This window comes from Podarcis gaigeae (assembly GCF_964106915.1).
Source record: "Podarcis gaigeae genome assembly, chromosome: 14".
In the NCBI taxonomy this organism is placed as follows: domain Eukaryota; kingdom Metazoa; phylum Chordata; class Lepidosauria; order Squamata; family Lacertidae; genus Podarcis; species Podarcis gaigeae.
In genome coordinates, this window is record NC_139690.1 from 8,058,353 (window position 1) to 8,082,054 (window position 23,702).

A 23,702-nucleotide genomic window follows, 5' to 3' on the forward strand; every position below is an offset into this window, starting at 1 on the left:
GCTTGTCCCATGTGTTACTTGATTCCTTATTAACTTTGAAGTTAGATTATGCTTGCTATCTTTTTACCTGGCACATATATATCTTAGTATTAGAAAACAAATACAAGAAAAGTCTCTGTTGCAAATGAAATAAAAGAGCAATGTTACCTAAGGTTCCAGATTAGATACCTGAGAAATGAAGTTATCAGAGCTGGGCAGGGGCACATCATGAAGGCAGGCCCCGGCCAGCTTCTCATTTTCAGTTTGACAGAGGCAACCCCAGCCCCTAGTACTAGCTGTGCATCTAGAAGCAAAACTCAGTAAGGGGAACCCGGCTGTGAAACTGCTCTTGTAGGATGTCTTGAACAATCATATGCTCTTCACTAGCCAACAGTTCCATCCTACCAACTATTCTTCATTCTTAGCCAGAGCACACCATTCAAGGACTCACAGCCTATTGTGAATGCCACCCTCTCAAAGAGCTTTTGTTCAAATTGTATATTGATTGTGGATTTCTGATCAGTAGTGGCCAGTGGTCAATTTTGAATTGTCTCCCGTTTTGTTTGAGAGAGTGCTTTGTCACTGAGCCACATCTGAATAGGACTTTGGAAAGAAGCATTCAGGCATTAGAGGCACTGGCACCACTGCCCTGAAGCCATTTGACATGGTGTCAGTAGAAAGGTTAACAATCCCTGATTTGTTATGGAGTACAGTGGTGCCTCGCAAGACGAAATTAATTCGTTCCGCAAGTCTTTTCGTCTTGCGAGTTTTTCGTCTTGCGAAGCACGGTTTCCCATAGGAATGCATTAAAAATCAATTAATGCGTTCCTATGGAAACCGCCTTCAGACCAGGTCCGGGGACAGTCTGTCCCCCGACCTCTTCTGAAGGCCGGTGGGGGGCGAAAGTCTTTGCTCCCCCCCGCCTGCCTTCCCGGGACAGCGGAGACATCTCCGCTGTCCCGGGGCGGTCTTAAAATGCTGGCGGGCGGCAGCGAAGCCTTCGCTGCCGTCCCCCAGCATTTTAAAAGCCCCTGGGACAGCGGAGACTTTAAAATGCCCGCCAGCATTTTAAAATCGCCCCGGGACAGTGGAGGAATTATCCGCTGTCCCGGGGCGATTTAAAAGCCCCCGGGAAGGCAGGCAGGGGGGACAAAGACTTTCGCCCCCCACCGGCCTTCAGAAGAGGTCCTGGACCTCTTCTGAAGGCGGGCGGGGGGCAAAAGTCTTTGTCCCCCCTGCCTGCCTTCCCGGGAGAGCGGAGAAACGCAGCCGAAAGTCTTTGCTCCCCCCCCCGCCGCCTGCCTTCAAAAGCCATCCGGGATAGCGGGAAGCGCTTCCCTGCTATCCCGGACTGCTTTTAAAATGCTGGCGGTGGGGAGCAAAGCCTTTCGGCCCCCGCCAGCCTTCCTGGACCTCTTTTGAAGGCCGGAAGGGGGGGGAAAGGCTTTGCTCCCCACCACTAGCATTTAAAAGAGGTCCCCGGAGATTTCCCTATGGGCTTTCTTCTTGCGAAGCAAGCCCATAGGGAAATTTGTTTTGCGAAGCGCCTCCAAAACGGAAAACCCTTTCGTCTAGCGGGTTTTTCGTCTTGCGAGGCCTTCGTCTTGCGGGGCACCACTGTAGTTTCCCCCGATAAAAAAAAAAGCTGAAAGAGCCATAGGTCAGTGGTAGAGAACATACCTTGAATGCAAAAGCTACAGGTTCGATCTCCGACAACTGAATAACAATGGAAAAGTTACCTGTACAAAGCCCTGGAGAGGCATTCTAGTATTGCAGGCCGTACATACTGAGCTCTATGGACCAATGATCTTCGTATAAGGCACCTTCTGATGTTTCTAGATTAGTCACACACTCAAAGCCATGGAACTTTAAACCAAGTAATTGCCAAAAAAAGAGAGAACACAGTACATTCTAAATGCAAAAAGAATGTTTTATGGTAACACCAGAATCTTAAGGTTTTAATAATCATATACATTGAAACAGAACACAAATGTCCAGAAATACTTTTTTCATAGGAATTGTACAGGCAGAACAATTTGGCAAGAGAAGTTATTGAGAACTTGCTTTCAAGGATGCTTTTTAGCTCTTGCAAATGATACCTATTCTATCCCTGCTATTTACAAAAGAAAACAGGAAGTGTAGCTTGCACAGCACAGGTGACTTTCACCACCCTTTGTATTAGCAAATGCCAGGCAGCAAGATGACAGATGCTTGGTTTCTGAAGCCTCTGATCCCGTGTTAGATTATGGGCTCAGCAACTCCCTGAGAATTCTGGTGGGACAGAGAGCTGTTCCAATTTGACAATGTGGGCAAGAAACTATACCATTCAGAAGAGCAAAAAGTTCACTTTAGCTGAAACATTAAAGAAAGCATGGGCTAGAACTCTTAGCAAAGCTTTACTTTCTATCCATAGGGTTTCGGATATAGAGAGGATGAACCTGCTTCAGTATTCTGCTTCACAGAATATTTTCCTAGTGCAAGGAGAGTTGTAAGGAAGACTTTGTCTCACATCACCCATTGGTAAGAGGCCCTGGCACTGGGCACTCACATTGTTATTGCCGTTAAAGCTGGGTTGGCTTGTGGCCAAGTGGATAGGCTCATTCCGTAGGCTGAACAAAACAATTCATTAGTATAGCAACTGATGACCCTCACAGTCCCTTCCAACTCTACAATTCTATTATTCTGTATACAGGAAAGCACCACAGGCAGAGGAAAGGGGTAGGCAGTGTCCAGGTGTTCAGGAGAAGTACTAAAACCAATGCATTCAAATATCTTTTTTACAGGTACTCTTAGACACAATTAACTTGAGGCTTCGGCTTCTAGCTGGTAGGAGAGGACTTTGGGGTTCATGTTCCTTCTGTCTTTCTAATGAAAAGGGTGAGTAAAATACAAGAGTGCACAGAAGTAGGCTCACCTCTACCCAGGGCCACTCGATTCAGGTAGGAATTACTGAACTCAAATAAACCTGTGTTAACAAGAGCGGCAGTGGCGGGGGGATAAGGTTACCAAGGCCTCGCATATCAAGTAGAGAAACACATGTACAAATGGAGGCTGTCACCACTGGAATATGTGTGATAATAAATAACGACATGTGGATCTAATTGGGATACAGTTTTGCAAAGAGCAAAGGAACTAAGAAAAACCCAACAAGCACCACTGCTGTATAGCTGCCATTCATTTACTTCGTTTATGGAATGAAAACAAGTTCTACAATAGTGCTTTGTACAGTACACACCCTAAACTCAACAGCAAAACCTGGAAAATAAAGCTGCATATTTAACCACTACGATTTGTCTCACAAAAGCAGCAAATGCAAAGAGAATACTTCAGTCTTACAGCTCAGGATTGCTAACATTATGCTTTCCTAGTGACCTGTTTCGAGATGTCTAAAGTCAGAAGCCCTTCCCATAGAAACAAGAACATGATTATGTAGTACAGTCAAGCTCCCTGTTCTTAAACCTTCATCTAAGCAAAGCACAGCCCGTGGTCTACTGCAACCCTTTGGAGTCCTTTTTGGTAATACTATTCATGCACACAGAAGCAACACTTTTGCAAGGTGATGTTTTGGTAAGAGTGTTATACTGACGTTCTGTACTTGGGTTTATGCCAGCAAGCATATGACTGTAAATAGACACAGCTAGCATCTTAGTGCCTGCAGCTGGGTAACAAAATGCCTGCAGGTGGGGCTCACTCGAGTGAGGCCTACTCTGCTGCAAAGAGCCAAGAGAAGCCAATTGACTAAGGACAAAACTAGCTGAGATGGTAGCACATCTGTATTATCAAAGTTCTCTAGCATACTGGTATAAATAGGGGAAGAGATGTCAGTTCCAGATGAAGAGGAAAATGGAACATAGGAAGCTGTCTTGAACCAGGTCTGACTATTTGGTCCCTCTAGTCCAGTACTGTCCATGCTGGCTGGCAGTAGCTCTCCAGGGTCTCAGACGCATCAAAGTATTTCTCGTCATCTACTAGTAAATCCTTTTATCTGAATATGCCAGTGACCTGAACCCGAGACCTTCTGCATGCAAAATGAGTGCTCCACCACTGAGCAAAGGTTCTGAACTTTTCCTTTGCCCACAGCTTTCCATCACTTCCTCTTCTTATGAAGACTCAATATTTGGATCTAAACCTGGCTAAGAGGAAAATAGCGAGATGTAAGCAGTGAAGAGAACAGAAAGCAGAGGAACGGTTTCTGCACTGCTACTTCTCCACCTGAAGTTGCTACCCCACCTCTGTTTTAACAACTCTTCAGCAGCTAACTGCATGGATCATCTGTTGCTACTGCCTTTAAATGCAGCACTGAAGTAGTAAAGAAGAGACCACCCTTCACAGTTCTCCACCCCTGGGCTGACAGAAAAAGCAATTTGAACAACAAGCATTATACCTTGATGTAAAACTTGTCAGCATGCCCTAAGCCACTGTTTTGAAACAGTGTGAGAACACATCCTTGATCAGGTTCAAGACCTATATGTCAATTCTAATTCTGAAGTCAAACCTTATCAGCCCTTATTATAAAGTCCTTTTGATGTTTTTTTCTATAGAATGCCCCACCTCCCCCACCCAGTCTCCAGACCACTATCTGCAGCAAAGGAAAACTTTCAGCAAGACTGGCACTCAGAGCGCTGGAAGAATTGAAGTAATCTTCCCTGATTCTCACTCAAGAGGCCCCACCACTGCTTTTGGTAGAAGAGACACACAGAACCCCTAGCACAGGTTTAAAAACATTTGAAGTAACATCTAGTTTGACCTTAAGAGACAACAAAATCTGGAAGATATTATGTATACAGTGCAAAATTTCTGCTCACCTCAGCTAGCACCACATTGTAAAAAACTAATGAAAATCTGTGCTAATCAGATGGAGTCCTGCAGATCCTGTTATGTTCCTTAATTGTAAAGGCAAGGCATTGGTAGCTACCTTAAGCCCTGTTCAGATCTACCAGCATTAATCATACCCTGACCTGTTTTAATCATATCTACTGGCATTCAGGGAATTTTCAGTTTCATCATTTGTTACTACTGTAGCCCACCCTTACTCTGAGGCTTAGTACAGTTCTTAACATCACAACAACCCCATGAGGTAGGTTAGGCAAAGATAAAGCCTAGTGAGAGCCATGTCTGGGTACAGATTTGCACGTGTATTCTCCCATCCAAACCCAACACTCTGCTAACATAGTACATCATTGCCAGATTTTGTCCTCATCCTGAAGTCAAATTTCATATCTCAGATTCTATATAGTTCTATTGCTATGTGTAAGTACACAGAAAGGAATATGGATTTTACACACACACAACCTGCTCAATGGAATTTCCTGTGCTATGAGCAACACTTACTATGATCATGTGATCACAGCTCCACAAAACCTTGCAGAATAATACAGTAACAGTGGAATAGTAGAATGTGCCAGGTCCCTAGCCTCTTCTCCACTGAAAATTATGTTTATGCCATTTATTATGAGTCATTTCAGGTTTTGTACATTACATTTCTTTGGAATTTGACCCAGACTAATTGTCACTTGTTAAGCAGACCAGCAATTGTACTGTACACTCTCACTCATAGTAATGATCTCTAAGTCACTGCTTAAGAGGCTATTGAGAGGTAAAATAATTGTGTGCATGAGCATTTGGTATGCAACTGTCTTAAAAGTAGATTAATCTGTCAGCAATAAAACAAAACAGAGGATCAAAATTGGCATATACTAGCTGAGGAAGAACATGTGACAAAATGCCACACTCCCAATATTTTGATGTCCACTTCATGAGGCCAAAAAAGGAGGGGAAAGGTACCATTCAGCATCCTTTCCTTGCCACAGAACAATTTATGATGCTTTCATCTTGCCTACCTCCCATTTGTAGAGCTTACAGAACAAGCTTTTGTATTATTCACTTGGGACAGTGTTCCCTTTGGCATGGTGCAGCCCATATAGCCCAAGTGCTATACTTTTTCATTCCACCACTACCAAACAAAACAATGGCTCTTGCCATGTTCGGAATGTGATAAGAGGTAACACAATTATCTTTTACCTTTGCGTTCCCAGAAATATGACGGTGTAAAAGACCAAAACAGCCTTCCTGTGATAGCCAGTCACATCAAACTTCTTTTAGTTCCCAGCTTTTTAAGTTACTGCAAATAAGACTGGCTTACTTAAAGCAGAAGCTGTTTCGGTTTAAGTTGTCATTCTGGGCAAAAGGCAGCCCATATATTTAACAAGTCATACCTCACTATTTAATTGTAGACATCCCTGTAGCAACACACAGCAGCTGAGCTGTGCCTAACTTTTATTCTTTGGCTTTCTACTAAATGCTAACTTCCAGCCCATGCCTGCATGGTTCAATTTTTGTGTGGAGTGTATCTTAATTCCACAGGTTAATGAGGGTAGATTTCTGAATAAAGAAGTCCTTCAGCAGAAATGGCATCACCAAGGCCAACGGTCCGCAGGGGGTCTTTGCACACCAGAACAGGAGTGTAATGGAATGTTACCCCATCCCTGTGCCATTCTGACACAGGCTCGTGGGGATTTAAGGAGACTGTAGAGGCCTCCTCCATCTTAGAAGTGGCAAACTCCAGTGGCGCTTTAAGGAAAACTCTGCTGGCATCAATGGTTTGGGTGGCACAAGCTTGTGTCCCTGCTACTCTTGCACCAGCAGCAACAGCTGCCACCTGGTTGGCCCAATATCCATCCACAGTAACTAGGAGGTGATAGGCCAAAGTGTGAAAGTGGATACGAGTAAGATCTGATGCCTTCCCAGGAGTCCTTCCATGTTCCTTCAAGATCCAGAAGACAATGTCACTGACAACACCCACATCTGGGACACCATTCCAGGAAGCCAGTGAGGCATGTGGTCCAGAGGCTGCTTGAGTGAGGAACAGTAGCTCCTGTTCATTCAAACCAACTGAGTTCACAAGAGGGAAGACCTGCTAACAAACAGAGCAAGTGACAGATTGGCTTCAGGGGAGTCCAATTTTTAGATTAGGCTTTGACAAACATATAGGAACCAGTGCATGCAAAGCTAGCGTAACATAAGAACGTAGGAAGAACCTTGCTGGATAAGACCAAATGCACATCTATCCAGCATCTTGTTCCCACAGTGACCAACCAGATGCCCATGGGAAACCCAAAAGTAGAACTGGTGTGCTACTGTACTCTCCCCATCTGCAATTCCCAACAGCTGGTATTCAGGGGCATACAGCCTCTGGCAGCAGAGGTAGAGCGTAACCTTATCTTCTATGAATTTGTCTAATTCTCTTTTAAAGTCATCCATGTAGGTGGCCATCGCTACCTCTTATACAGCAAATTGCATAAATTAATTATGAGCTGTGTGAAGATGTACTTTGTCCTTGTTCTTCCAACATTCAACTTCATTGATTGGGCCAAGTTAATTTATCATGAGAAAAACCTTTTTTATATCCATATTCCACACCATGCATAATTTTATATACCTCTATCACGTCCCCTCTTATTGCCTTTTCTCTTAATAAAAAGCTACAAGTGTAACCTTCCCTCATAGTGGAGTTGCTCCATCAACCTGATCATTTTGGTTGCCTTTCTCTGAAGCTTTTCCAGCTCTACAATGTTGTTTTTGAGGTGAGGCAAACAGAACTTTACATAGAATTCCAAATGTGGCCACACCATAGATTTCTAGAACAGCGTTATAATACAGGCAGTTTTATCTTCAACTGCTTTGCTAATGATCCCTAACGTGGCATTCACCTTTTTCACAGGTGCGACACACTGTTCTGACACCTTCATCAAACTATCCACTACAACTCCAAGATCTCATTCCTGGTCAGTCAGGGCCAGTTCAGATCTCAAGAATGCATATGTGAAATGTATACATATAATTTTGCTGCAATGGACATCGATTTATACATGCTTATTTTGAAATGCATTTGCCATTTTACCACCCATTCACTCAGTTTGGAGGTGTTTTTTTGAAGTTTTCCACAATCCAACAATTTGTTATCAACAACAAACTTTGTTCCCTCTTTTCTCACCCCTAGCTCTAGAGCATTTATGCAAAAGATAAAAAGCATAGATCCCAATATGGATTCTTGGGATACTCCACTTGCTATACCCTTCCATTGGGTCCATTTATTCTTACTCTCTATTTCTTGTTTCTTAACCAGCTGCTGATCCACAAAGGACTATGTATTTTGACTGCTAAGCTTAGTAGTAAGGAAGTTTGTCAAAAGCTTATTGAAAGTCTAAATACACAGTTTCCAATTGATCACCTCTATCTGTCTGCTTGTTGACTCAAATGACTAACAGATTAGTGAGGCAAGACTTTTTGGGGAGGGAACAAGGAGTTTGTTGACTAGAAGTCTGAGGTACAGGTCATACCCTGCCATTTAGGTTACCTGATGAATGATTGCGCTCATAAGTTCTGGGTCAGTCATACTGGCCAGTTCCAGGTGTACAGGTACACCCATGGGAATGTCAGAGATGGAAGCTACGGCCTGCAGAAAACAAAGGAAAAAACTTAATAGTAGGAAAAAAGGGGGTGGAGAGCGAAAAAGTACAGTATTATATATGTTGTCATATTTATAAAGCTGCAATCCCATAAAGGTAAAGGTACCCCTGCCCGTACGGCCAGTCTTGACAGACTCTGGGGTTGTGCGCCCATCTCACTCAAGAGGCCAGGGGCCAGCGCTGTCCGGAGACACTTCCGGGTCACGTGGCCAGCGTGACATCGCTGCTCTGGCGAGCCAGAGCCGCACACGGAAACGCCGTTTACCTTCCCGCTGGTAAGCGGTCCCTATTTATCTACTTGCACCCGGAGGTGCTTTCGAACTGCTAGGTTGGCAGGCGCTGGGACCGAGCAGCGGGAGCGCACCCCGCCGCAGGGATTCGAACCGCCGACCTTTCGATCGGCAAGTCCTAGGCGCTGAGGCTTTCACCCACAGCGCCACCTGCGTCCCTCTAATGGAATTCAACAGTCTAATTGAACCCTGAGGGCTTACTTCTCAGTGGACATGTATAGGATTGCCCAGTAAATGAGCTAGTGGACAGAGGCCCACACATATCCTAGAGTGCTTCAAAATTAAAAACAAGTACTTTGTAGGGCAATGACAGTACCTAATGCCCTGCACAGTGACAGAAGGACCAACAGAGTGCACCTTGGAATGCCTTAGAGTCTGAGGGAACAAGGTGCTCTTACCTCTAGGAGTCTCTTCTGACGCATCTCCTTTGTCTGTCCTTCCATCATATGCAGACCTGAGAGGACCACCAAGTCAGGCTGGAACTCCTCCAGACTGGACACAAATACCTCCAGCATGTTCATGGCCCCATTAGATAGGTCATGAGAGAAGATAAAGCGGTTGGCATTCGGGGCTTTCAGCTGCCCCCACTCTTCACCTAAGGAATACCCCCAAAAGACACACAATTATATGGGATCCATATAGATAGGCCTCTGCATTAGTTTTAATGCCGTTTACCTTCCCACCGGAGCGGTACCTATTTATCTACTTGCACTTTGACATGCTTTCGAACTGCTAAGTTGGCAGGAGCAGGGACCGAGCAACAGGAGCTCACCCCGTCACGGGGATTTGAACCGCTGACCCTCTGATCGGCAAGTCCTAGGCTCTGTGGTTTAACCATAAAAAAGAGCCTAATGGATCTGGCCAATGGACTATTTAGTCCAGCATTCTGTTCTCACAGTGGCCAACCGCATGCCTTTGAGAAAGCAGGATTTGAGTACAACAGCATTTTCCCCTCTTGTGGTTTCCAGCAACTGGTATTCAGAAGCATTGCTGCCTCCAACTATGGAGGCGGAGCATAGCCATCATGGCTAGTAGCTGTCAATAGCCTAGTTTTCCAGGAATTTGTCTAATCCTCTTTTAAAACCATCTAGGTTAGAACATTACTGCCTTGTGTGAGAGCGAGTTCTAGTGTTTAACTATGCAGTGCATGGAGAAGAGCTTTCTTTTATATGTCCTGAATTAGCCAACATCCAGCTTCTTTGGATGTACACAAGTTCTAATGTTATGAGATACGGGGGGGGGGGGGCTTTCTCTATCCACTTTCTCTATGCCATGCATCATATATAAACTTCTATCAGGTCACCTCTCACTTGCCTTTTCTCTAAACTAAGAAGTCCCAAACACTGCTACCTTTCTTCATAGGGGAGTTGCTGTATCCCCTTCATGAGACTCCCACTAATTCTCAATAGTTCAACAATTTTATTCTTAAGTACCTCTACCCTTGCTGAATGAAGCCACATTGTTTGAAGCCTAAGGCATTTCGAAGAGGTGCTGCTTAAGAATACGCAAGCAAGCCATGCCCTGCTGAACTGCCATGCATTAGTAATTTAACATGAAAGCAGAGTGCTATCCCTTTAGCCACAGCTCGTGAATTCCTCACAATCTTGAGAGGATTTGAATCCTACAGTCAGCTGCAGCCTTCAGTGGGCATGAGGGAAAATTCTATGCTGAACAACAAAATGTGAGATAAATTAATGTGGATCAATGAACAATATCCTGTGTTTGGGAGCTGGGTTTATCCTAATAATTACATGGCAATATTGGCTACATTTTTTTTTTCTTTCAAGAGACCTTTTTAAAGAAGTGAAATCTCTCTCCGTTCTCCGTCTCAGATACAGTAATCCAAACACTGGCAGCTTTGATTCTTCCAAAGCCCAGATTTGCAAATGTGTTTGTGTAGCAGCTGCAACCCTGGACACATATCTCTTTTGATTCTCTTGCAATGAATGTTTTTAGCCAAGAGGGAAGAAATGTGATCATCTGGTTGTTGCCATAATTTCAGGGGCTGCCTACTAAGACAGTTGTCTATACTGTAGCAAACCCACAATCTACAGGCACTTCAGACCAGTGCAGTGCTAGAATTTTGGGGAAAGAGGTGATGCCCCTTACTGAATTCCACAAATTACAGCAAAATCATACCCCACCCATAACTTTATAAAATCAGTCGCTAAGATGCCCACACCTTCTGCTCATCTCTGTAACTCTCTCTGCTCCCCCTGTAAATTCCAAGTGCCAAACCTATGAGAGCTCTGCTAATGCTCAACTTGCATAAATGTGCACTACTAACAGGACTGGGCACCATATACAGGGGAAAGTGCTCTTGTGTTCGGGTTCTGCTTGTGGGTTTTGTTGTAAACAAAATCTGGTCTTGTTCCATTAAGGGGGTCCACAAGAGCCTTTATAGAGTCCTTTGTAGGTTCTCCATCGGTAGGAGAAAATAACAGAAGCCAACCAGAGAATATTGAGAAGAAAAGCAGCTAGTAAGCCTGATTTTTATTAACGCTGTTGCAACAGGATGCTCCCTTCACACACAGGAGAGCGGAGAAGGACCCAGAACAAAGGTGTGCCTGCCCTTATATAGACATTTTAAATTGCCTGCCCTGGAGTCCAAGACAACCCCCAGAAACATCATACATACATCAGAGAAGGGGTGTAGCCCAAGACCACCCCCCAGATACATCATACCTGCATTATAGAAAAGGCGATCTGCAACAGAAATTTGAATTTGTTGTTTTTCCTGTCTGCCAGGTTGTCTGATAACGCCTTATCTGATTGGCTTTCCTGGTAGTCTGGCCATTCCTTTGAGATGGTAATTACTTAATTCCTGAGACAATGGGAAGGTTTCTTTCACCTCCTCCCTCCTTGCAGAGAAACATTTGGTCAGTTTGGGAGTCAAAATGGTTTCAGGGCTGTCTTCCTGTGCTGCTCCAGACATGTGGTTTATATATTTATGTACGTGTTTGCTTGGTACCTTAATTATAAATCTAAGACCTTAAAATTCTTATAACAGTTCCCAAAGGCATCTGTTTGGCCATTGTTGAGAACAGGATGCTGGAGTGAATGGGCCACCGGCCTGGTCCAGGAGGCTCCTCTTAACATTTTTAGCAGGTAGGAATTCAACACAGAGTCAGTTTATTTTTAATACGTTGGAACCAGTCACACTCCTATTCTCTGTGTACCAAGCAAAATTGGGAGCACAATAATGCTAAAAGCATGATAGAAATGATGACTTGAAATAAAATGTGCACTGGAGACACAATCATGCCCAGCATTTCATTCTCACAAAGCATATATTCAATTTGCTCTGAGAAGAAGCCAGTTATCACTCATCCACAATGCCATAGGAAGAAACTAAGAAATGTTCTCGATTACCACCAACCAAGCCAGGAATTTATAAGAAGATCAAGTGAATTCTGGGTTATAGGTTTCATTCCAACTCCACTTAAAGAACGATCATTTAGATTTTTCACTTTGAAACATGCAGGCACACTAAAGACTAAGAGTATAGCAATGCTGTGGAAAATAGAGGAAGAAGAGCATTTATGGGGCTCTAGTTTAAATGGAAAAGAGCAGCTTGCTGCAGCTTATGCTGCTTCTTCACCCAGCAACCTAGGAAGTTGCATAAATCCAGCAGGAGTACCAGACTCCAAAACTGGCAGCTTTAATTCTAATTTAGATTATGCTTGACTGCTAAGAAATTTACTTGAGATGTAAATAATAAAGTCAAAAATAAACTAGGGTTATAATCAGTACCATGGTGGCATCTAAGCAACTTTAAAAAACCCCTCAAGTTTACAAAAATCTGAAATCGTTGAACTCTGCCAAACAAATGCATCTTCCCCAGTAAGTTAACCTAAACACCTCCAAGAACAGGATTTCCTCACTCTCTAACCCTGACAGCGTCTAGGAAGAATCAGCACACTCAATGAACTGTTCCCAAGATAATAAAGTACTCAGAAGGGAAGTATCACATGGAACTACACCACTTAAAAAAAGAGTCACTTCTAAGAAGCTAAGGCTCCACCCAGAACACTTGCAACAGAAACACTTGCAGCAGTAACACATAAATTTTAGGTTACTCCTCCACCCACTTACAAAGTTTAGAAACAGCAAAATGACTCATCACCTACATGCTACCATATCTGATAATCAGCATTTTTGTCATTTAAAGCGGAAGATACAGTTTTCAGACAGAATATAATAAAATATCAATCTAATCTAGATTGTCTTCTTGCAAGAAGTTTTGCAAAAACCTGTTGCAGAAATGGGTCATTTTCATATTGTATTTCAAGTAAAAAAATAGGTAACTGCTTAATGCTCTGAATTCTTTTTCTGGAGCACAACGTTCACTGCCAAAAGTCATCACGACTTTCATGTTGGGCTTCTCCTCAAACTCTACTAAATGAAACTAAATGAAATCAGAAACCACCTTGCCAATTTCCACACACTGAAAGAAAATGAAGTTATTGTTTTCTGCTTTCATACTGAGTAACCTGTAATAGAACCACCAATTTATAAAAGCAGACCTATTCACAACACTCACTATAGGAAATAAAGATCCTGGTTGCATCAGATTGCTTGGTGCTGTATTACAATGGGTGTGGTGCATTGGTGTCACTGCCAGTTTTTCCTTCCTTCAGTAGACTTTTTCAGATCTCTAGAAATTCACATTTCAACTCAGATACAATTCAAGTTTAAATGGTCCCATATGTTCCCCTTTAATAAGCATGGATCCTTTCCAAAATGCTTCTTCTGCGTAAACAGCAAGTCAACAGCCATTCAGAAGAATGTGTCATATTCACATTTGTATTTTGCCATTTTTAGATATACGTTGTTCGCTAGTGTGCCAGTACCCACATTTATGTGAATATGTGGTGTTGATGGCATTTTTATGCAGCCCTTCAGCCAAAAAAGTCTCTAAGGAAGGCTTACAAATACTAAATGAGCAGAAAATCCATAGCCTCAGGCTCATAATTTGAGACAACACAAATGGAAAAGAAACTATTAATGAGACTGATCCAAAGTGGTGCAAACCAACTTCCTGGGAAGAAGGCCAAACCTCCTGGGAAGAAGATATTTTGGAGATATTTTGTGTACCCACATTTAGGAAAAACACATCATACTGCTTCATCCTGAATTTGAAAGGGCTTATTGCACAGAGTTTGATCTTGGACCTGAGTGACATTTTATAACAAGTAAACATGGGTGGAGTGTTCTTGGGACACCATGAGTTAGTTAAATGTCACAGGGCCTTTCCATTTACTCAGTCTACTGTTTGCAGAAAAGATATGGTGTTTGTAATTTCTCAGGAAACTGAAAAAGAAATACTATTGATCTAATTAATCCAATGTATTAGAAACAAGCTCTCATTCTTGCAGCGTGGTTGTTTTTTGACATGGCATTGGACTCTGGGATTATGTGGGGCAGGGTGTAACCTCCTGCCTGACACCAGCATGTGCTAGGATCATCACTCTCATACAGTAGGGAACTGCCTATCTGTCACATGGATACCCTCACTGCTCAAAACAAAGCCAAACCTCTTGCTCCCCCCCACCCCTCTTGCTCCCCCCCGCCCCCCGCAGCATGGCAGTTGAACCAAATTACTCAGTAGTCATGGACTTTCTGTACCAGAGTTCAAAGTGTGACTCACTCTATCAAGAACTCCCTTCACTCATGCACCTACTTCACAATGCAATCTCCATGTCCAATTTTAATTTAAGCTGCTAAAAGCTTAAAACTGACAGCAGAGACCCTGGATCAATTTCAGATGAATCAAACCAAGCCTCTGAATAACTGAACCACATTCTATATTGGGCTACAACTAACAAGCAGCAGTATTTTGTGAAGAACAAGGGATTCTTCATCAATGGAACCAAAGTACCTCTATGCTGCACTTGCAGTGTCTTCAAAAAATGTAATCAGGGCTTCTATATTAGATACTCTCACTTCCTAAGAACACCACAACTGGGAGTATACAAATTATATTTCTAGTTTCAATAGCAGGTTTGGTTGTCACATTTTTCTAAGCACATTTAAAAAGAGAAGGATTCACATTTCCTAGATGATGTTACGAAGCTAATTACGATTTTGATACGGAAAGCAGCTCACAGCAAACACACAACACTTGATAACAGCTTTCCAAGCAATTCTTCCAACATAGAAAAATGTAAAGATATAACTTTACATACACTGCATGAAGACCATTAAGCAATTGCCTTCTTTAATTTAGCATCAATTTTCAAACTAATGCTGATCATATAATATAGCAGTTTCTTTCAGTGCTCAATGTACATACATAAACACCTGTAATCTCTATGGTCACAATATAAAAGATAGGCCACTATTATAAAACTCAAATTACAAATGGGAAGATGAGGCCGAGAGATCCTGGTTACCTAGTGGGTTCACAGCTGAAAACTGAAGCAGACTTACCAGCTGATAGCTAGCTCACTTCTTAAGCACTGTGCTACACCAACAACACAACACATTAATGTTGATATATATACAAATGCAGTGGTACCTTGGGTCACGAACAGCCTAGCCAACAAACTTTTTGGATTACGACCACTTCAAACCCGGAAATGAGTGTTCCAGGTTGTGGGGGGCTTTTTTGTTTTTGTTTTGTATACGAATGTACTCCGTTCGGAGGTGCACTTCCATTTTGAGTGCCACACTTCCATTCTCCGACAGAGAAGGGGATCGTCACAGCGTTTCCCGCAGTGAGGGAGGGAAGCTGCGTGCCCGCAAACCAGCTGGCTCTTGTCTGGGAAAACCATGCGGTCTTTCCATGCACCTCCGTCTCCCAAGCGGCTCAGCGGCAAGAAAATGTTCCCTCTGTCTGGCCTGGCTGTGGAAGTAAGGCGCTCTGCTCACAGAACGGTGGCGGTTGCTCCCCAGGAACTATGTGGAGGCATGTGCACAGCTGCCTTGGCTGCCCGCCCCAGTAAGTTGGAGGAGGCAAGTCCAGCTGGCCGCCGTTTTGCACACCTGGGAGTAAGTGCCATGCAACTTAATGGCACTTTCTTCTGAGTAAACATGGCCGGGGAAGGGAGGTGGGCAGGTTGGATGGAGCTCGCACGCTGCCTTTGTCTGGCCTCGGGAAACACTCTCCTCCCGCAGCAGCAGGGGTGGGGTGGGGTTTGCACGCCCACAAAGCAGCTGGCTCTATTCTGGGGAAACCACACAACAGAGCACCTTCCTCCCGCAGCCTGGCCAGGCAAAGGGAACCCCCCCCCCCGATGCCACTGTGGGAGGCGCGCGCTCTAGGGAGCATTTCCCACAGCAGCGGGGGGAGGGGGGCAGGATCTGTGTGGATCTCAGTTCAGCTGCTGATTGATTGTGGAAATAGATAAAAGCCCCCCCATCTAAACAATGACTATAATCAGTGCAGGTAATAATTTTTTTAAATTTTCATTTTGATCATCTGCAATACTGTCTTATTTATTTTATAGTACAGTACATTGATTGGACGCAGGTGGCGCTGTGGGTGAAAGCCTCAGCGCCTAGGACTTGCCGATCGAAAGGTCGGCGGTTCGAATCCCTGCGGCGGGGTGCACTCCCGCTGCTCAGTCCCAGCGCCTGCCAACCTAGCAGTTTGAAAGCACCTCCGGGTGCAAGTAGATAAATAGGGACCGCTTACCAGCGGGAAGGTAAACGGCGTTTCCGTGTGCGGCTCTGGCTCGCCAGAGCAGCGATGTCACGCTGGCCACGTGACCCGGAAGTGTCTCCGGACAGCGCTGGCCCCTGGCCTCTTAAGTGAGATGGGCGCACAACCCCAGAGTCTGTCAAGACTGGCCCGTACGGGCAGGGGTACCTTTACCTTTACCTTACAGTACATTGATTACTGCTTTCATTTTATGATCAATGACCTTGTTAGATAGTAAAATTCATGTAAAATTGCTATTTTGCTTTTCATCGCCTGGAACAGATTAATCCATTTTCCATTACTTTCTATGGGAAAGCACACTTTGTTTAAGTACGCTTTGGTTTAAGAATGGAATTCTGGAACGGATTAAGTTCGTAAACCAAGGTACCACTGTACAGCTTTGGGCCTTTTGCATCTTTCAATAAAGCATACCTGCTCGATACTCCAAAATGAGGTGAAATTCATCAAATTCTTGCATTGATTCTGGAGGGACGATTACATTTTCATCAAGCAGTTCATGCAGCTTAGGACCAATTGGGCCACACAGCAGAACCTACAAATCAACCAATTGATACCAGTTAACTCTTATCATCTCTGTTTAGTGCAATCTTCAGTGAGATGGTTCTCACTCTAATACAGACACTGTAAACTGGATTCCAATGCATTCACTTTTCTGTCCTGTTCCAAACAGATGAACTATGTGTGTAGACAGGTCATACAGTTCTATTGTCAGAATATTTCAAAATAAAATAGCCATTTGTAACAAGCTCTCAGATTCCAAAACAGTTGAGCATCAAGTGTGGAGGGTGGGGGTGGGGAGAAGTCAACTCACTTAACAACCAATACACCAATAAGCACCCTAATATGACATTTCCACACTAGAAGGCAAATTACAAACATGATATGGATCACATCCACAGTTGAGATGTTAAGTCAACTTTCCCATGAAAATGGATATGTCTTTTGCTTCTCTGTATATCCAAATTGGCTTAAATGACATTTAGTACTACATCTTTATCACCAACAGTAAGAGTTCTGTGTTGTCTGGAAATGGAAGAACTAAGAACGCAACTTTTCTCCTATCCATGGGACTAATGAGCATGCGAGTTTGAACTATGTCTGGCTTCTTCTCTAACAATGAGCTCTTCCTATTAAAAAAAAAAAAATGAAGCCGTGCAGAGCTTCTTGTACTAGGAATATGTGGGGCATGGGTGGGGGGAGGAGACACACAAACAATTTTGCATATCAAAATCTCATAGCACAAGTCACTACTACTACTGCAAGGTTGGCAGATGTTGGTCATCTCTGGGACTTGTAGTTCAGGAACATCTGGAGGGCCACCCCTGTTCTAAAAGACCATGTATACTGATGTCATAATATGAATAGCTACTATTACATATAACTGCTGAAATAAGCAGACAGCTCCCAATAACTTGGTCCACTAAGTTACATATACAAATGTATATGGACACTTGGAAAAAGTGACATTCCACTACGGATTGATTCCTTTTGACATTCCAAGTACATCTCTATGCACAATACTAGAGGTAAGAAAAAAGTAATAACCCCTTCTTCCAAAGAGTTAAGTGAAATATTGTTTAGAACTTTCCTCCAAGTTCTTTTAATTTCCTGGTATGTCTAATCACATTTGTTCACTCAGAAGCTCCACACATTCTGCTACCAAGCTGCAATTGCTGTTTTCTCAGCCATATACTGCTTCTCATAGTCAGAGGCCTGGTTTTATTTTTTATTAGAGTAACATGCTTCACACATGTGTGCCTCTCAGCTAGAGATGCCAGGAACCAATGGTAGTTACACTTTAGTAAAGTAACTTGCACAACTGCCTTTGCTTGTCTGCTTTTACTTATTTCATACATTATTACCCAGTACTTTGCCCATGTGCTACTCATTGCCTTGCAAAAGCATAATCAAAAAGCCAGGCATGGCACCGGAATGCCTCAAGCAATAGCTATAAGCATGTGCATCACTAGAAAAAGTTTGTCATCAAAAGGAAAATGAACTTTTCCACTGAAAAATTCTTCTGCATCATGCCTGCATATTTACTGGATAAAATGGGGAGAATGATTAGATGTTGCATTCAGGATTTTAACCAGGAAAACCAATGAGAGGAGGTATACAGTTATAGGCAATCAGTTAGGGTTGGCATTTGATATTCTTACCTTTAGGTCTGGATTTGTTGCAATTTTCTGGCCAATGAGAGCAGCATTGCCTCCCACATACAACTGTTAAGACACAAATTTGTGCACACATTTAATCTGTAATTTCTACATATCTTTACATTATCACAGTCCTTTGCAGAGTTTAATATGTGTACTATCAATAATATAACCATAGTTATCAGTGGAATAAACACGTTCACTTATCTAACTACTAGTATGCCAAAGCTGCAGCAAGGCTGCTCTACTCACTTTAGCCACTGACTGCTTGGCTCTCACAAACAATTAAGACCCCTATATCTTTTTCGCATGTACTGCTAGTAAGTCAGGTTTCCCCCATCTTATATTTGTACTCCTGGTTCTTCCTATTTACGTGCATGACCTTACATTTGTCCCTACTGAAATTCATTTTGTTAGCTTGGGCCCAGGTCTCCAATCTGCTAAAATCATTTTGAATACTGTTCTGTGTTTTGTGGCATTAGCTACCCCTCCCAGTTTGGTGCCATCTGCAAATTTGATGAGCATCCCCTCAATTCCTTCATCCAAGTAGTTTATAAAGACATTGAACAAAAGCAGGGACGGAACCCTGTGGCACCCCACTTATCACTTTTGTTCCAGGATGACGAGGAACCATTAATGAGTACCCTTTGGGTTCAGTCAGTCAACCAGCTACAAATCCACCTAACAGCTATCTTGGTCAACCCACATTTTACCAGCTTCCTCACAAGAATATCATGGAGGACTTCGTCAAAAGCCTACTGCCAGTCTCAGCAGTAAAAACAAGTTATTCTAGAAACTCTAACTTTAGAAACAGGTTTTCCCAGAAGCAGTGGCTTTAAGTTGTCTTGAAAGACTAGTTTCAACCCTTCCAACCTTTGGAAAAGTTTCATGTTTCTTAAGCTTTTTTGCATGTCGCTGCCTGCAACTTTAAATAATTAACATATATTTTGCAAGGCCAATTTGTCAGACAGAATTTCAATTCTACTATACTAGGCAGTATTCTTAATAGTGTTATTAAGGTACAATAGTGCATACAAGTGACATTTTGAGAAGGGCTCATCACTAAGTGTATATAAAAGATGAAAAAACTGCAGGGCTCTTGATATATAGTAGTTTGTGTAGCATAAGCTTTGTAAAGCTTATTAGACTGCACTTTATATATCTGATGAAGCAAAGTTAACTCATAACAAATAAAATGCTTTGGGTCCAAACAAGACACTATTTTCCCCATTCCACTCCATCCCTGCCAAACTACAGGAAAAAAGAATGCTACAATTATAGGGAAAATGGTTATTTGAGCACATTATCCTTTAAAGGAAGGCTAAATTCTGATGGTTTAAATATTCCAAAATAAGAATAACAACTATCGCTTAATGATTCACTTTTCCCTGCAGTGAGGGGGGAGCAGTAAGCAAGGAAGCATGAGGCTGATTGCCAAGCTCTTTATGGAGACAATGTGCCTAAAAGACAGTTTGTGTCTTTTTGCTACTGCAGATTTACAGAGCTATTCTTCTGAAAAATGTGTACCATCAGCTGAAGGCCATACTTCTCCCCAAAATATCCACATAGTGGCTACTTAGCAGTTCTATGGCATGTTGCTAACTCCCAGTTTGGGGGCCTAGATAACAGTTCAAGCAAAATTAAAATAGACAGTGCTGCATATGTAAATTGGGGCTGTGTGCCTGCATGTGTACTGCAAAGTGTTGGGCGGCTACACCCACCAACTGAAAACCCTGGAAGGTTGCCAGGGATGGATTTGGCCCTGAAGCCAGAAAATGTTAAGTCACTTCTGCAGAAAGAATAGCAAACAAAGGGAAAGCTAAACAATTTACCACAGAAGCTATAAAGAGGTATTGGATATATGCAGTGTATTATGTGTCACAGAGGGATAAAGAGTTTGCTCCAAGCTAGAGAATGTACCTGTGCCCCAGGATATGCTGAAGCAGTCTCTGCAATGTGACGGAAGGACTCTGCATCACTGAAGAATCGTTCTGCAGCAGCTCCCTTCCCCATGAAGTGGCTGAAGGCTTCCTTCAAATCTTTTGTGGAATGCAAGATTGAGTGGTCTTGCCCAACACCAGAATCTAGACCAAGGGCTTGCAGCAACTTCACACCAGAAAGGACGACATCTACACAGGCATTGACCCTACAATAACAGGAGATGAAAAGCTATAATCTAGGCTAATTTTTAAGGAACATATCTACAAGGATATATGCATTCAAGCTTATTTTGCAGTTTATTGACATAAGTATTCTGTAGAGTTTAACAAATAACACTGAGGAATCATATTGCTACTATTTACTTACAATGGAAATATATGCATGTCTATTCCGAAGTAAGTCCTACTGAGTTCATGAGAGTATGAAATTGCAGCTGAAAGTTAGATTTTTCATAAATTCTGTATTTGAGAAATGGACCTCTGAGTGTTTAAGCTTTCTGTCTTGTTTGCCAGGCAAGGCCCCCCACAGTGTACTGGCTAAGAAAGTTTAGGGGTACTCACATGAGATCTCAGGGGAACTTGGATGGACTTGTGAAAGCATCCCAGAACTGGTGCACCAAGAGAGCCTTGCCTCCAAGCAAGTCAAAGAGCTTAAAGGCTCTTTTCATACTGGGAAAACCCAGTGCAAAAATAACTTCCTTGCTTGCATTTAACTTGCACAAGCTTTCCCACCACTATCTGACCTTCCCTTGCAATGCACAACCACAAATAAGTGTGTTCTAATGCATGCTCTTAGTTTACACTTAGTTTATACAAAGTAACATCAAGGCTCAGTAGGACTGGCTAGTGTCCTACATTGAAGTGTGCACCCTAATATGTGCCCTAGAATATTTGCCTGGCAAGCATGCAGGGGATCCTCAGTAGTCAAAAATACATGGCAACAGGTTCCTCCACAGCAGAAAATATAAGGACCACTGCTCTACAGCAGGAACGTTTTATTAGCTAGTGTTCCAAAGAACACTCAGGGAGATCTATACACAATAATTTAAGACATCACTCACCCAACAGCTACTCTGTTCCACTGTTTGCCCGGCTGAGTGATAAGCACTTCCCAGGCAGCTGCCATGCTGCTCTCTGGGGACGTAAGATCCCCCTGCAGCTGATATAGGAAGGAGCTTGAGAGATACTTCAGCACTGAATCTGGCAGATCAGAGTCCAGTAGGAAGACGTAGCCTGTAGCCAGAGCCAACAAGGCCACACAAACCGACTTGTTCCACATGCTGATGTCTTGAAGTGAAAGCTCAAGGTGAAGAGTGTGAATGAAGTTTATATGGCAGCTCTCATAAGTCCGGCCTGAAAACTGTTTTTCTCCACAACGGCTACCTTCATGTTTATAATTGTTCACAACCTATAAATAAATATTTAAACATGAGCATTAGACTTTGTATAGCAAACCCCACCTCATGATCACATCCTTCTAGATTGCTAGGTTCTTATTTTTCCTTTTTCCTTCTCCTTCCTCCCCCTGCCTCTAGGTTTATTATACGTCTCTGTTATATTTATTAATTTCATTATACTGTACAATAAGGTATGGGGTGGGGGTGCAGAGAAGACCTACTGAGTTAGTTGTGGGGGAAATTGCACCTCCCAGAGAGAGGAGGGGGTACTGAGAGAGATAAAGTGTTGGGCACATGTGTGTGTGTGTATACACACACACACACACATGCGTGTAACCAGAGTCGGATTTAGGGCTGTGTAAACGGCCCCCCCCCACATAGGGTGTACAACCAAAGGGATGCAAAATAACATCACCACATCTCTATTTATACGGGTACCTACTCAATTATTGTGAAAATAATATATATATTTTTGGGGGGTGCCCGCCAAACTTTGTTCTCGCTCAGGGCGCCCCATTACCAAAGTCCGCTCCTGTTGATATATAAAAGATATAGATACCTAATCTCCCCCCCTCACCCCTTTTCCTCTTTGGCCTCGATTAGGAGGAAACGAAAGCAAGGAACGGGAACAGGAGGAGGAGAAGCTGGGGTCGGGGGGGTGTCGGGGCGTCAGACCTATCGTCCCTCCCGGCGTCGCTGGACTGCAGCTCAGCCCCCGACCCTGGGGCAACTCCGGCGGGAGCCACCGGCGAGGGAGGACGGGGGGAGGCGAAGGAGGGACTTGCAGGCGGCCTACCCTGCAAAACGAGCTTTCCTCCTCCCTTTCGGCGCTTAGGGGACAGTCCCCCCCCCCAACACGACCCAAGAGGGGGAAAGAAGCCCCCCAAGTCCCTCCCTCCCTTTCCCTGAGGGAAACACCTCGCTGGCTTCCGGCGGAGAGAAAAGCGCGGGCTGGTTTACCTCACAGCTGAGGGGGCAGCAGGGCCCGGCACCTTCCCGCCCCTCCCCGGAGCCCAGGCCGCGGGCTGCTCCCCTCAGGAAACGCGGCTCTTCCCGTCCTGAGGAGAACCGCCGGCCGGCCGCGGGCTCTGGAGCGCCTTTCCGCCGCCCGAGGCTCTCGAAAGGCCGCCTCAGAAGCGGGCAGCTCCCTTACGCCATCTCCGTATCCCGCCGGCCGCGTCACTCAACCCGTTCGGCAGGACAGGGAGCCCCTGCCGCCTTTTTGCGGAGTTTGCGCAGCTTGCGCGGCTCTGCCCAACTTCTCGCGGCGAGCTTTGCAGAATCGTAGGGCGCCGCAACTCGGAAGCCGGCCGGGCGAAGCTTAGCTGCCAATCAAATGGGAACATAACCAATCGTCGGGAGAAAGGGGTGGGCGATTAGAGATGGAAAGTGGAAAGAATAAAGAAAGGGGAGGGAGAGGAATGTACCATGAAGCGTTGCAAGGCGGGGGTGTATGCATACATGTTCTCCTTAGTTGCTTGGACCAGTATGGTGCTGGTGATAATAATGCCCTTTTATAGAATCGTAGAATTGTAGATTTAGTCAAAAAAGCTAAGATCATGGCCACTGGTCCCATCACCTCCTTGCAAATAGAAGGGGAAGAAATGGAGGCAGTGATTTTACTTTCTGGGGCTCCATGATCACTGCTGATGGTGACAGCAGTCACGAAATTAAAAGACGCCTGCTTCTTGGGAGAAGGGCTGTTGAGAAAGGCTGTTAAGTTGTGGGCGAACATATCAGATGACACAGCGATTCTTCCAAAGCAGCTCTTTATTGTAAGCTGGAACAGAACTAACTGAGGAGCTC

The 23,702-nt window shown here is 43.8% G+C and overlaps 1 protein-coding gene across 4 annotated transcripts; it reads right to left on the minus strand.

Annotated features, from left to right (window-relative positions):
• Window positions 1-1,888: 1,888 nt before the first annotated feature.
• On the minus strand, window positions 1,889-23,225 carry ADPGK (ADP dependent glucokinase). Of its 4 annotated transcripts, none has more exons than XR_014557934.1 (9): window positions 22,857-23,092; window positions 21,561-21,907; window positions 20,480-20,705; window positions 18,563-18,625; window positions 16,815-16,935; window positions 9,136-9,332; window positions 8,336-8,434; window positions 5,113-6,895; window positions 1,889-4,955 (listed from the first exon to the last, which is right to left on the minus strand). XR_014557934.1 is itself a non-coding variant. In XM_083712756.1 (8 exons), exons 2-8 carry the CDS (start codon window positions 21,776-21,778, stop codon window positions 6,344-6,346), a joined length of 1,473 nt encoding a protein of 490 aa, XP_083568882.1. In that variant the 5' UTR covers window positions 21,779-21,907; window positions 22,857-23,225; the 3' UTR covers window positions 1,889-6,343. The 4 variants fall into 4 exon arrangements, 2 of the variants coding, with proteins under 2 accessions (XP_083568882.1, XP_083568881.1); XR_014557935.1 differs by having other exon boundaries at window positions 5,113-6,892; window positions 22,857-23,088; XM_083712756.1 differs by having other exon boundaries at window positions 1,889-6,892; window positions 22,857-23,225.
• Between the last annotated feature and the right edge of the window lie 477 nt (window positions 23,226-23,702).

What these genes read in the sequence shown, in the direction of transcription:
- ADPGK (XM_083712755.1), bottom strand. Translation starts at nt 21,778, where the DNA reads ATGTGGAACAAGTCGGTTTGTGTGGCCTTGTTGGCTCTGGCTACAGGC. An exon ending in CAACAAATCCAGACCTAAAG is followed by an intron (nt 16,936 to 18,562) that starts GTAAGAATATCA and finishes GTTGATTTGTAG; the next exon opens with GTTCTGCTGTGTGGCCCAAT. An exon ending in TGAGCGCAATCATTCATCAG is followed by an intron (nt 6,896 to 8,335) that starts GTAACCTAAATG and finishes TCTGTTTGTTAG; the next exon opens with CAGGTCTTCCCTCTTGTGAA.